At 38.1% G+C, this 14,386-nt stretch overlaps 1 protein-coding gene across 1 annotated transcript; it reads right to left on the bottom strand.

Annotated features, from left to right (window-relative positions):
* Positions 1-343: 343 nt before the first annotated feature.
* Positions 344-8,079, bottom strand: LOC101157418 (tetratricopeptide repeat protein 39B-like). Its single transcript, XM_023957457.1, has 16 exons — positions 7,976-8,079; positions 5,993-6,124; positions 5,765-5,841; positions 5,299-5,428; positions 5,094-5,199; positions 4,726-4,791; positions 4,475-4,583; positions 3,816-3,883; positions 3,668-3,727; positions 3,432-3,593; positions 3,259-3,350; positions 3,060-3,180; positions 2,871-2,982; positions 2,671-2,788; positions 2,403-2,519; positions 344-1,062 (listed from the first exon to the last, which is right to left on the bottom strand). Exons 2-16 carry the CDS (start codon positions 6,109-6,111, stop codon positions 948-950), a joined length of 1,572 nt encoding a protein of 523 aa, XP_023813225.1. The 5' UTR covers positions 6,112-6,124; positions 7,976-8,079; the 3' UTR covers positions 344-947.
* Positions 8,080-14,386: the final 6,307 nt, after the last annotated feature.

The raw sequence follows: 14,386 nt of genomic DNA on the forward strand, positions 1-14,386 counted from the left end.
AAAATCAGTTCTAGCAAACGACACGTATTTTGATTTTATCTAAAAACAGTATAATCATACTTAAAAGACCACTTTTACAATAGATCAAAAGATGATAGGAGTGGGACTTTAACAATTCCATATTGTAGCATAATCTTCTTCAAAGTGCTTGGTCTGGATAAAATAACTTTCTTCTTTTTCTGTTTTAATGCTTTTAGCATATCCTTTGGAGAACCTCCTCCTTCTGGTCCACAGTGGATGTTTTTGAAACTATCATGAAGGCAGCTCTGATGGACCAACATTTGTCATTCCTTACCCATCGATATGGTTGTTTTCATGTAAAAAAATGAGTTTGACAATCAGATGATTTGCCCATTCCATTTATTCAAATGCCTTTGCTAAGGCACTTTGTAACAGGACAGGTTTACAAATTCATTTATGTTGTACTAAAATGTTATTTTCAAATTATTGCCATTTAATATATAATGTTTGAGGTGGGTGAATGAATCCCTTGAAGGGAGCAAATGTAAGACAAAATAAAACCAGAAATTCTATGTGTCAAGGTAGAATAACTTTATAAGGGTGAGATCTGAATAAAGTGAGAGTTAATCTAGGGCTTTTAAATTAGTCAGAAAGCCATCAGTGCCTTAAAAACTAAAACTGAAATGCTGCAGATGGATTACACATCAACATATAAGTTACTGGCTTTAAATATAACAGTTACAGTGTACCTATTTATAAGTCACCAACAAAATATAGTATACAACAAGTCTTAATCTTCAAATAGATTTCTTCAGTCTAAAACACAGTATATTGTTATTTAAACTTGACCTTACTATAAATGAAATGAAGGACAGAGGGGTGATAGTATGAGTAATGCTTTGGTTACAGTATAAACTGCACACAGTAAACAGAACAGATCTTCTGTCTCGTTCCGCCCTCATTTGTCATTTTCCGGCCACGACGGCTTAAGCTGGTGTGCGTGAAGGAGGGAGTTTGGCTTCAAATGAGCCCATGGTGTTGAGCGCCGCATGAATGCGGAAGTGTAGCCTCGACTCCATACTGTAGTTTTTGTAGTTCATCCTGCAAATAAGACAGCTTGTTATTTATTTTTGGAAGATGAATTATTAAGGAACCTTATAAAAGTTTTAATGTCATGTGATTTTAGAAAATAAAAAGAGATTATGCTATCTTTGAAAGCTTGTCCACCAATAGCTTTCTCATTGGTCCGCCCTGTGATTATATTCTATAGTGTGCAAATCTAAGAGGCAGTTATTATTTTTTCCCTTTTGAAATTCTCATTATAGACATCATAAAAATCCTGTTTTGGGTGTTTTCAACTTGTTCTTGTGGCATTTTTCTTACGATGGATGATATTAAACTTAAAATTGCATTTATAAGTTTGTCTTTGTTCAGATTGTAGTGAATAAGTAGCAGATGCAATAATGCCGTTGGAAAAAGCTTGAGGCAGTGAAGCTACTATGGTCACAAGGTCCCTGCTCCGCTACATTCTGATGTAGCAACTTGTGGCCGAAGAGACCCATGTCCGTCTTTTGTTCGTCCAAGCTGGTATCTGGTTTAAAGAAAACTGTACAAATGGATATCTCCAACATTGCTTGTCATTTTTGTTGCACTGGTAATGTTAAGTTAGTGGTGTGAGGGGCTGTAAGAGGGGGTGTAAACAGATTAATGCCAGGAAGTAGTGCCAGGCTTACTTGACAACAACTGTCCCACTCACAACTAAGGATTTCTAATGAACTCCTTCGGTTAAGTTCTCCTTTGTCTTCAGAAACTATGACCTGAAAAACACAGTTTTTTAATTTGGGCTAAAACGGCGTAATTAAAATTGAAAAAGACCGCTGGGAAAGCCGTTAGAAGAGATCAAAAGATGATTGGAGTGGGACTTCGGTGTGACGTCTTAAGTCAGACCAGTATAGTTTTTGGGCTGGTCTGAATGAAGACTTTACATGATTTCAATCTTTTTTTTGCATAAAAGCTGCAGATGGAAAAAACCTCCACCCTGGGTGCTGACGCAGTGTTCCATTGCAGATGCTTCATGGTTTTTTACTGATTTAGTTTGGTCAGGAAAATGTCATGCATTTCTTTGAAAATTAAAAGGAGCATATTGGGAAACTGATTTATCTGACCATAATACATTTGTGATGAACAAACCTCACTGTGTGCTGCACAACAGCTGATACACTGAGACAAAGTATTATTCAAGTTCAAATGTCTTCAGAAATGGATTGCAGCACAGAAACACAGCATATGATTTCCTTAGGAAATTAAATTTTGAAAATAAAAAAAAATTAATAAATCTAGATTCAACAGTTTGAAACCAACTGTATAACTCGAGGTCAATTTGACCCAGCCTACAATACCACATTTAAATGAGAATTCTTCCTATCTTTAAAAACACTTACTTCACTCTTTCCATAACTGCGATGGCCTTATTGATGTCTCCTGTCTGCTTATGCAGAAGGCCTAACTCATACATGGTAAAAGGTACCAGGTAGTTGTCATACTTGATATCCTTTTCACTGCAAAAAGGACAATGGGAAAACCACTTTAAAACACATAATTCAGTTAGAATTAATTATGAACAAAATCATTGAAATTGGCCTAACAGTTGACAGTTTATTCCTTCTTTACCTACTGACCATTCTTGCTTGTAGTGACAGATGACCTCACCTGGAAATGACGTGGTTGAAGCAGTCCTCAGCTCGGTCCAAGAAGCCCAGCTCTCTGAGGCACAGACCCTTTAGGAGCTGGATAACACACTGATCATCCAAGTGATATTCAGAGGGAGCTGCAGAGGTAAGATAACTCTCTGTTACATATTTGTATCAGAGAAATATTGTATTTATTTCTTTGAAGTTTTAATATTTTACCCAAATCGGTTTGAAGCTGCTTCTCAGCTTTCTCTAAGGTGCTCAAGATGCTTTCAGTCAAGTCAGGTCTTTTGCCCACTACTGTGAAGCCATTCCATACATACATCATTTCCTGTGTGAGGACATTTTTTTACTAAGACTTTTTTTTTTTAAGTTATGCGGTTAATGAAAGGACAAACTTGTTCCTACCAAAGCTGGAACCACCAGTTTCACAGGGCTGGGGGACGAGTATCTCTCGGCCTTCTTTGCAGCAAACTTCTCAGTTGGAATGGATTTACCAGCAATTCTTAATCGGAGACCCTCCACTTGCCTATATAAATAGAATTCAAGTCATTTTATAATGCATGACTTAAGAAAATTTGTATTCATTGTCAAATAGGTTGCAGACCTGAACAGAGTCACTACATTTTCTCCCAGTTTAGACACTTCTTCCTGAGGGAGCATGCTCAGGATGGCGGCTTTATGGTACACATAAATGGCCTACAAGAAAGAAGCAATTACAAAAGTTTTCCAATTTATGACCAAAATAAACCCACTTGAGACTAAAATGAAGCAAATTACCTGAGACCACTTGTTCTCTTTGGAAAGCAGATTTGCGTATCGATAAGCTTCTTTCCAGTTTTGTTCAAACGAATACGTCCACATCAGCTCCCAGTAGCAAAGATGGTGAATCTGGCGCCACTCTTCCTGTGCTGCGATACAAGCCAGGAACTTCTCTTGAGCCTGCCCGGAAGTCCAAAGTCACTGAATGAGACGCCTTTAATCAAAATATCGTAAGATATTAAATGATAACTTACAAATGTGAAGTTCCCTTTGAGCACAGCGATTCTTGCAGTAAAGAAAAGCATTAGGGCTCCCTTAGGATAAAAAAAAATGAAGTCTTTATTGACTAATAATGATTTAGCAAGGTGAAAATACAATATAATTATTTACAGCACCACTCACATTGGGAAACCTCTCAGCATAAGGTTTTAGCAAAGATTCACACTCTGCAAGGTTTCCATCTCCAGTACCTGAGGAGATGAATTCAGAACAATTCAAAAAAATATGTAAGTAAACAGCTGTAATTGTGTGTTTTTTTTACACAAAATAGAAAGGGGGAATACATATGGACAACAGATTGACTACAGTGAATGAACTGAAGCACTGGCACACCTCATGGGGTTCAATGAAAAAAAAATCTTTGAAGGATAACCAAATGTTAAACAAAAAATGACCAGCCCTGCAGTTAAAGTTCAGCTTTATCTCACATGGCACTGGTGTGTTAAATCCAGTTAAAACAAACTCATGCAAACTCAGACTGGACTGTAGCTTTTTCACTGACGTGGTGGATTTCCCAAACTGTTGCCACCACACTTCAAATTTGGAAAATGTTTCTAGAAAACTGTCAAACCCAGACACATTTTCCTGCTAAACAAAAAAGACAAACAGAGGTAACTACCTGACCACAAAAAAATATTTTTTATGCTCCTGCTTTCCAATTGCTGTGCTTACATGACTGTAAGTTTATGTGTTGTATTCTTTACTCCTTTATTCCATGAAATTTAAAACTTTGTATACTTTTGAAACTCTTTTCCATATTGAAATTGATGCAGTTTGCTCACCAAGAATGACTGTGATGTACAGATGAAACATCAGCATGGTCATGGTGCTGAGGATGGAGCGCAGGTTGTTGCTAGATGCCCCTGCTCTTAATTCTGCCAAACCCAGCTCCTGTAGAATAATCATTAAACATTTTAACTGTAGCAATTTTGTTCAAATATTTCTTCATTCTAATGATACTCATGTACATCACATGTACATTGGTTGACAAAAGCTTTGCCTAAATGAATAAAAAATGAGTCACAGCGCCCACCCTGTTTCCAGAAAAGCCAAGGAACTCCATCAGTCGGAGGACTCTGGCTGGAAAAAGAGATAGCATCTGACAACAAACAGAAAACATTCAGTTTGTTAGAACATAAAAAGAAGAACATATGCACAAAATTCTAAATAGGTAATAAATGAATAAGTTCAGAAAAGTGATTTTGTTTTGAGAAACTCCAAGTAACTCAGGTTTAGTTTCAAAATATTATGGCAGGCCTTCCAAGAAATTAAATATACAACCTTTATAATGAACAGTAAGTGTAGATAACTGTAACTTTAAGGATGTTTTTCAATGATCATTTAACTCCTGCAAAGGTCAGTGTGTCTTATAATTTGGGGCAATGCGGTTAATGTTCTTACAAGATTAAATGATCCAATTCCCATGCTGACGCCACCCCGGAAATGAACATGAGTTCTTTTCTGCTTTTCTTCATCAGTCAGCACATTTTCCATGTCCTGGCAATACCTAATTTTGAAACATAACGTCTTCAGCAATCCCACAAACAATCCACGTCCAAAATTTTTCAATATTTTCTAATGTCATATGGTCTGCAGAGCCACTTACTTGAAAATCTGATAACTGTTTCGCATTCCCATCCCTCCTTTAATGAAGCCGATTATGCTCTCATCCAGAAAAGTAAGTGCTGCTTTTTGCATCAAAACTTCTGCACAGCATATTTCTGCATGCATCTCCTCTGGGGGGAAAAAGGCATGACTTTAACAGCACAGACATAAGACATCTACCTTCTCTGATGCACATAATAAACCAGGCACCAGGACAATAGTCTGTTTTAGTAACTCAAATCTTTTTGAATGGTTCCTTGTTGTGTTCTGATGTGACCACTAGATGTCAATGTGAGACAAATAGCAAGAGGACAAAACGAATCTGCGTTGTCCTCATGTGACTGTTTGCGAAGACTTTAAAATAAAGTGTAAAAATACGCCATCTGATTCTTATAACCTCCCAACATAACATTCCTACATATTTGTTCTAAGGACTATTATTGTCAAACATTAACATGTTTGCTCACCTTCTGTCAAGGTTTCATTTTGCTGTCCATACCAAAAATTGGCTAGGCTCTCCATTAGTCCAGTTTTCTTTCGAAATCTAAAATTAGGAATAAATCCATGATTCATTGGCTCTCAAAATAAACAATACTAAACTTCAACTGAAATTTAATTTAATTTACCTTAAAAACACAACAGTAAACACAACATTAAAGCAAAATTAGCACTTTGTTCTAAGTATCCAGCCTTACCTCTGGCAGACATGCAGGGCATCCTTGAGTGATGTCATAGCAGCATCCATGTCCTTTGGGTCAAAGGTCATGGCTGCCTGCATGAGCAGAATGCTGCTGTAGCCCACTGCATGGTACATACTAGTATTCTTTCTAAAAAACACACAGCGCAAATTCAGCAGTGAATATAGATTTGTGGACCACACAGTGGAGATACTTTTGAATTTAACACATGTTTTCTGCAAACTGTTATTGCTACAACCAACTTCTCAGAATAGAGAGAATAAAAAAAGACTTATCAGGTAATAGGGCAGCCTAGAGGGGGTGGGGGTGGGGGGTAAAGGAGAACAATTATTTCAAAGTGTGCATTAAGTGTTAGTTGAGGCCACTTTGTTCTACTTTGAATTGAGAATTGGTTTGAAAGAATTGGTTGTTATCTCTTCAAGGCCCTTACTGTGTTATCTTTTCATGTTGCTTCCTGTGCTTCATGTTCTTAGAAGGGTCATCATGGGAGTGACGCAAAATGTGCAATGGGTCAGAGTTGAATAGTTTTTGCTCAGGCAAAGTCAATTTCTATTCGAAATCACTTTTATTTAGGGTAAATGTAGGGTGTGTCCAAAATGCTGTAAAAAAAAAGAAAAAAGCTGCACAAAAACTGAAAAGTGCTAAAGAAAAAAAATAAAGTTAATAAAGTTTTAATCTATCTATTTTCTGTATTTTTCGTGTTAATGCACTTAAAACGGCATCCCCCCACTATATCGAGTATAATCGAGTCTACAAGAAAATAAAGGTGCAAGTTAATTTTTTAGGCCAATGTTAATTATCCAAAGTTTTTGGTTCGTGGCAACTAATAGTTTTTCTTATTTTATAAACCATATCACCTACATAGGTTGATTTTATGTATTGTTATATAAAACCAATAAATGCATTTTGCAAGTAATCTTTTATTGCAGCTTCATTTTGAAAATGAAAAAGCATTTCTGTTAATCCATTTTAATTGTCAAATTAGACATTTCTAAATGAATTTTCCTACATATTTACCAGCTAACTTTTTGAAAATGAAACGTCAAATACCATTTTAATTTTAATTAAGTGACAGAATAAGCTGTGATGAGGAAGAAAATGAAAAAGCATTTTGGTGGATTGCTTTTTCATTTTAATTTTAAGTCAAAAAAATGAAACTTCATTTTGAAAATGAAAAAGGATTTTTGGTTTTGGCTTTTGTCTTTAATTATGCTACACAATCGCTTCCACCAAAGTGGACATGCGCACTGTCACCTCCATCACCTAACAGCTGTTGAACCTGAACTGCAATGACGTTTCTGACCGTGGAAGGCAGATCTTCCTTCGGCGTTCACTTCCCTGTTCAGACCCTCCAGACTCCAATATTTAGGAGGAAACCTTTTTTATTGCTGTTCTCCATGACTGAGCTACACAAACTGAACACATGCTCACACACACACACATACACACACTCTTGCGCTGCACGATCTGCCCCCCCCCCCCCCCCCCCTTCCTACAGGCGCGTGAGTGCAGACACCAGTGAGAGTCTCGGCTGAATACCGTGAGTAACATGAGTTTCTATGAGGTGCAAAAATACATTTGGGGGAAAATAAAAAAACAAAAAAAAAACAAAAAAACCCCGAAACGGTACAAGAATGAACTGAACCGAAAGTGCCGTACTGAAACGGTTCGGTCCAGCTACGTGTATCGACTGTTACACCCCCTACTAAATAAGTTGTCATTGGGGAAGGCCTGCATGGCTTTGCTTTTCAAATTTACATCTATAACCTTAAAGATAGTTTGGAAAGATATGAGAAATGTCCAGCGCAAATCTAAACTGCACACTTTTTTAGAATGCTCTCTTTTTCACACCGATGTTTCCTTGATAAAACATGAATTACACAATAAACACACAGCAGCTACATCCAAATGTAGTATATGCATTGTAATCAGGACAAAAACAATTAAAACCAGAGGGATTTAAGAGAACCAGAGACTCACCGAGGTTTCAAAGCAGCAAGTGAATCAGCAAACCTGTTGTTCAGAAAGTGATAGAGGGAAACCGTCAGTGACGTGCAGTCAGGAGAGGCAGGTGAGGCACAGCCTCACCTGTCATTATGGGAAGAAAAGAGAAAAAATAAATTCAATTATTATATTTAATCAGTAAGTTGTGCTTTGCGGTCATTTTCCATTTAAATGTACCATTTTTGGGTGTTTTTTCTTTTCAAAATCGCTGAATTCCCGCATTTGCCGTTCAGATACTAAGTGACCTGCGATGAGGCACCAGCCCGCTGAGCCTCACCTTGGATTGCGCAATACCTATGCAGTCAGACGGTACTGCTGTCTCTCTGTATGTCGGTTCAATCACTTGTACTATATGAGCTGAGTTTAAATAATTTAGCAGATGTATATGATGCACAGTGCTTGTTTTTATAAATAACTGTATGTGAGGGACGTGTTTCTTGTGCTGAGCGCTAAACGACGGCGAAAAAGCCGCTGGGTGAGGCCAGACATTCTCGTGCCTCATGTTGCAGTTCTCGTGCCTCATGTTAGGGGGCGCCGGTGAGCCCTGAGATTATGACGCTAAAAATACTAGAAGAAGTGATAGCAAGCGGCAAGTCATTTTCTTCAGAAGGAGCGGCGTATGGACTTTATTTACAACTAAAGGTAAGACGATAATAACGTTTGTGCTTTTTTCTATGCTGCAGTTTGTATATGAAAAAAAACATGTTGAAATTATATTTTAAACAAAACGTTAACTGTTGTCAATCAAATGGTGAATAAGTTACTCAGTTATTTATACTCATGGTTCATATGTTTGTAAATCTGACTGATGACGTCAGTGCCTCACCAGCCATTAACCTCACCGCACGTCACTGGAAACCGTGCACTCCTCCAGTGCAGTTTCCAGGTCAATTTGTGCTGATCTGTGTTAAAAACGAGACAAACTGTTGTTAATCATGAATGACAAAAGCATACTACAGTATACTGTATGGGTATGCATAGTTTTTGAAAAATACAGGTGCTTTCGTATGACACATGCTGAAGATCTTGAAAACAAGGCTTCTTTGAAGCTTTTCTGATGTCCAGTTTTCTGGCTGAATCCATTAGGTTCTCTGTAATTCAGAGTTTGTTGATCACTGCATTAAATTTTACTCACGTTTCATCTTCAAAAACGTCCACCTGAAAAAAATTTCAGAAAATATTAGACAAGCCATGCATCATGTAGCCTATGTGATTGTTGAAGTCTGCCAGAGATGCCACATTAAAAATTAATTTAAAAAAAGACATCACATAATTTTTAATACTTTTTTGCAAAGTATATTTTCTTCTGCAACCAGCCCTGATCTTTTTCTTGGCTGCACGAAGGAAGAGGAAGGGTTAAGGTTAGGATTACGGTTCCAGTTAGGGTTAAACCTCCAAATGGTTCCTGAGCGCGGCTGTTTCTGCAGCTCACCGCTCCACCAGGGGATGGATCAAATGAAGAGAGCACATTTCACACACCTTAGGTGTGTAACAGATAAAGAGGCTTTAATTTTAGTTTTAATTTGAAGCCAACAATGAAATGCAACCTTGAAAGTACTTCAAATCCATGCAGGCAGTGCAGCAATGTGCATCTTCGCTGCACATATTATGTGTGGCCAACATGGATTTCCATCATTTATTCTGTTAGGTTCAGTTTTACTTGATGTAATAGAAAAAATCTCCAGTTTTCGCCAATACTTGTTTTGATATTAAACTTGAAAGAAAAATTTTCTAAATAAGTAGGTCAATAAGTTTAATTTTTGGTCCCTGACACTCAAAAGAAGACATTTTTCAAGCCAAACTTACAACATGCAAATTCAACAGATAATTAAGGAAGCATAAAGCCTTCAATTAAACTAAGAAAGGTTCAAAAATGCTAACAAAAACATGAGATGATGAAAAATACATTTTAAAATATTGCAGACTTTTAGATGGTTTGCAAGCAAGTTTGATCCAAATACTTTTAAAATGAAGCCTCTAAGTGCAGAAAAGAATAATGGAATTATAAAAACAATAAAATAAACAACAGATGATTAATAATTGTTCCCAAGGCAATTAAAAACAAATAACTGAGGAAAAAAAAGCGTTATACTCACTTCTTGAAAGGAATCTTCGTTTTTCTCCATTTATTTAGCCTTGGTGTCTAAACACACTAAGTCCCTCCAAAAAAGTGTACAAAGAGGCTAAACCACTACAAGATCCCTTTAAATAAGCTGTCTAAGTCAAACATTGAAGTAGCAGTAGAAAAATATAAGTTGGGAGTGGCTTATAACTGAAGGAGGTGTCCCCTCTGGGTCATCAAAAACCATCAGCCTGCTTTGTCTTCCTGCTCTATCACTGCTGATTAGCTGGTCTAGACAATGCAGCTTCTGACTGACTGAACACACAATATTCAGCTGGAGCACAAATGGAAATCAAATAGGGAGCTCTAAAAGGCAAGGTGGGACAGTCCTGACGAACAATTCCTTTAACTGTGTGTGAAAGTTTTATAGTACTTTTCCCATACACAATTTTAATTTGAGCAGGACAAACACAAAATTCTAAAAAATCTTAATAAAAAGGCTTTTTTTCTACATAGAACATTGACTTTAGAAGTACTTCTGGCATCTGCAGGTGTATGAGGATAAAGGCAGTGAACCATAAATATTGCTTCCTCAAACAGCATGGGTGTTACGACATTTATGTGCACATGCAGGCATGTGATGTTTCCTCCCAAGCAATTATTTCTGCTGGTTTTACTAGTTATTCTGCCACAGACTCCTTCAATTAAAGTTTTTTTTTTTTATCTTTGTGGCCAAATTTACCATAAGAGCATCTACCCGCATTTGTCCTGACTTGTGTGACGTCTGTGTACGCTTCATTTAGTCTGTCTGTAGGCAGAAACTTTTCATGGAGCACACACCGTAGGTCCCCAGTTTCCACCCTGAAAAAAACAGGTAAACAAATAAATAAGTTTAAATTAGAACCAACTCACACTTTTGCCCTCCCCAGTCCCCTCCATTGACACATACACCCCATGACCCCACACACAGTGAATATTGGCGCGAATAGGTGACTGTAATTCTAAAAGAAACTTATGACAGATGCAAAACAGCTGGACTTTTTTGCCACTTCAGCCACCTTTTTTGTTAGCTCTTAAGAAAGTAAAGTAGAACACCAGCTAGAAGCAGTAAGTATTTGCTGGAAAAAAAGTAGAAAGAATGCGACTGCCAGAGTTAGATATTAATTTTGTTTTAAAACTGAAAAGTGAAGACAGTTCGGAGAAAACAATTCTGTGATTCTTACAGTAATTTCACTGATATTTCATCACACTCAACATGTTTTTTTTTTATTTCAGCTCAACTCAGTCAAGTTTGATTAGGAAAATCTCTTGAATTGAAATTATTTTCCCTTATTTTATTATAAAAACCTTTATTCCCAGAATTTCTACAGTAATCTTTTTGACATAGCAGATTTGTTTTGATCTCATTGGACTTTTATTCGTAGGTGGTGTTTTTGCATCAGGAGGCAATTACGCAGGATAAGTGCGTATATGCCCAAAAGCCAGAGTGAAGCTGACATCAAATCTTAACCACAACTGAAAGCAGCTCTTGGAATCATGAATGTGAGACAGATTTCCACCCACATTCTGTGAAAAAAGGAACATCTCAAAATCCTAACTTTCTTTACTTATTACAGGCTGGTCCAAAAATACGATTGCTTGGATAAGAAGCTGTACCCTATGCTCACACACAAACACAAAGTCCTCACACAGAAGTGTGCTGTCTGCCATCTCTTTATTGCCAGGTTTGGAAAAACCCATCCATGCATCCATCCATCCATCCATCCATGTGCGAGAGGTTGAGAGATACCGTCTAGATATAGTTGGGTTCACTTCCACACATAGTTTGGGCTCTGAAACTCAGTCCTTAGAGAGGTGTTGGACTCTCTACCACTCTGGAGTTGCTCATGGGGAGAGGCGGCGGGCTGGTGTGGACTTACTTGTGATCTCAGCTGCCAAGTGTTGGAATTCATCCCGGTACACGAGAGGGTCATGTCCCTCCGCCTCCGGGTGGGGGACAGGTCTCTGACTGTAAATCCAGCTTACGGGCCAAACAGCAGTTTGGAGTTTGTAAAAATGTTTTGTAAAAACTCACTTATGTTTTTAAACTAAAAACTTACATCCGTTGACTTATCTAGATGGTTCTCCATCAGCTGTTCTCAACAATACTTTCAATTTAAGATATTGAATTAGTATCCTTTTTGTTTCAGTAGTTGTTAAACAGCTGTTAAACAGCAGCAAAACATTCATTCAGGTTATGTTAGATTTAAATTCTGTTAAATTTCCTGTTTTCAAAAACTGCCAACATCTTTGGTTTTCTAATGTATAAATACACTAAAAACTAATGTTCTCTGCAAAACTAAAGTATTAAGAAGAATATAACTGACTTTATTGCAAGACACAAACAAGTCTTAAGTACATCTACGTTTAAAAGAAAACTTGAACATGGTTTAAAAAAAATAGCCTCCACTTTGACTTTGGCAGTTCCACCATTAGTTGTACATCTATCAAAGTGCTCATCCAGCAACCGTTCAGACATTCTCATGAATTCCAGATCATGTGAACTGAAGGCCAGAGCAGATTCAGCAGGAAAAACCATGCATCCAAAACAGGAAGTGCAGGGCTCTAACAGACCAATCAGGTTCCTGATCACAAACATTCTGCACATTCACTCATTTCTGCTGTGGGTTAACTACGTAAGTAGCATAATAAGGTATAAGATAATTTACAGTACAACAAATGTGCATTGGGGGGTTGTTGGTTCATGTAGTGACACCTCAGAGCAGCAACTCTTTATCTCGAACCCAGTTCTAGAAAATGTGGTGTCAGCACAGCAGCCAACCTCTGCAGGTGAGCCAGATGCTCAGGTGGCCTCTAAAGTTCAAAAACCAAAAAGAAAAAGATGCAACTTTTAAGGAACAGAAATCATTGGAAAGTAACATAAGCTTTTATATAACAAGTGTAATTTACTATTTACTTGACAAAAATAAAAGTCTTGGTTCAAATGAGGAAAGCTGAAGTTTTCCATCAAACACCTGTGGTTTTCTGCTGCTGAGGAGTCTTCCAGGAACTTCTCCTGCTCCATCTCTTCCTTCTTTTCTGCAGGACTCATCTCACCGTTGGTCATCTTGTCAGTAGAGTCTGAAACAATCACCACTTCAGTCTAGATGAAATGTCATTTCACAATTCCAACTACCACAGAAAGAAAAGCATGTGATAACACATGCAGCACTCCAGACTTCCATTCAAGTGAATGATTTTACACCAATTAGCTAAGCTTTTAACCCAAAAGCAAAGACCTTTGACTAAACTATGGACCCGTGTTGGAAAAACTGAATTCCAGCAAGGATGTGGCTGGAAATCTTTGAACCGCCTCTGTCTGCAAACCACAGAGACCTTATGATCTCCCCTGGAAGAGGACAGGAAACTGCATGAGGCGCTTTAAGGTTTCTGGTCTTTGGCTGGTTTAGATGTGACTTACTGCTCATTATTGATTTGTCACTAAAGAACATCCTTTTTTCTATAAAAAAAATTTTTATCCAAAGTTTGTTTAGGCACAAATAAACTTCGTAAAATAAAGTTATTTTAATTGATTACATCATCAGACTCAGACCAACGCTACAATAAGAATGTAAAGAAATTTTTTAAAGTTTAAAACTAATGACAAACACTCAGGATCAGGAAATCTTTATTGTCATTTTATCACATGATAAAACGAAATTAGGCTCTCTGGTCCCGGGCCAGCCGTTTACATTCAGACATAAATAAATAATTTAACATCAATGTGATATCAATATGTTACGGTGTTGTTCCTGATGAGTATTGCACAGAAAGTATGCTTCAAATTGCACAGTATATTATATTAAGTATTGCACAGCCCTGTGATACTGCATTTGAGAATTAGCTTGTTGTCCATGGAGAGGGGGGGGGTGCAGTGATCAACCGGAGTTCAGCAGTCTGACTGCTTCAGGGAAGAAACTGTTCCTCAGTCTGGTGGTCCTGCTCTTTATGCTCCTCAGTCTCCTGCCTGAGGGGAGCAGGGAGAACAGAGGGTGTGAGGGGCTAGTGCGGTCATTCAGGATGTGGGAGGCCCGTTTCCGGCATCTGGCCGTATAGATGTCAGTGGTGGACGGCAGGCTGCAGCCCACAGTCCTCTGTGCAGCTTTGGTCACCCGTTGCAGAGCTTTTCTCTCTGCCGCAGAGCAGCTGCCGTGCCACACCGTGATGCAGGAGGCCAGGACCCTCTCCACCACACACCTGTAGAAGGAGGTCAGGACTGAGATCCCCATCCCAGCACGCCTGAGCCTCCTCAGGAAATAGAGGCGCTGGTGTGCCTTTTTGACCAG

Source organism: Oryzias latipes, chromosome 1, assembly GCF_002234675.1.
Source record: "Oryzias latipes chromosome 1, ASM223467v1".
Lineage (NCBI taxonomy): Eukaryota > Metazoa > Chordata > Actinopteri > Beloniformes > Adrianichthyidae > Oryzias > Oryzias latipes.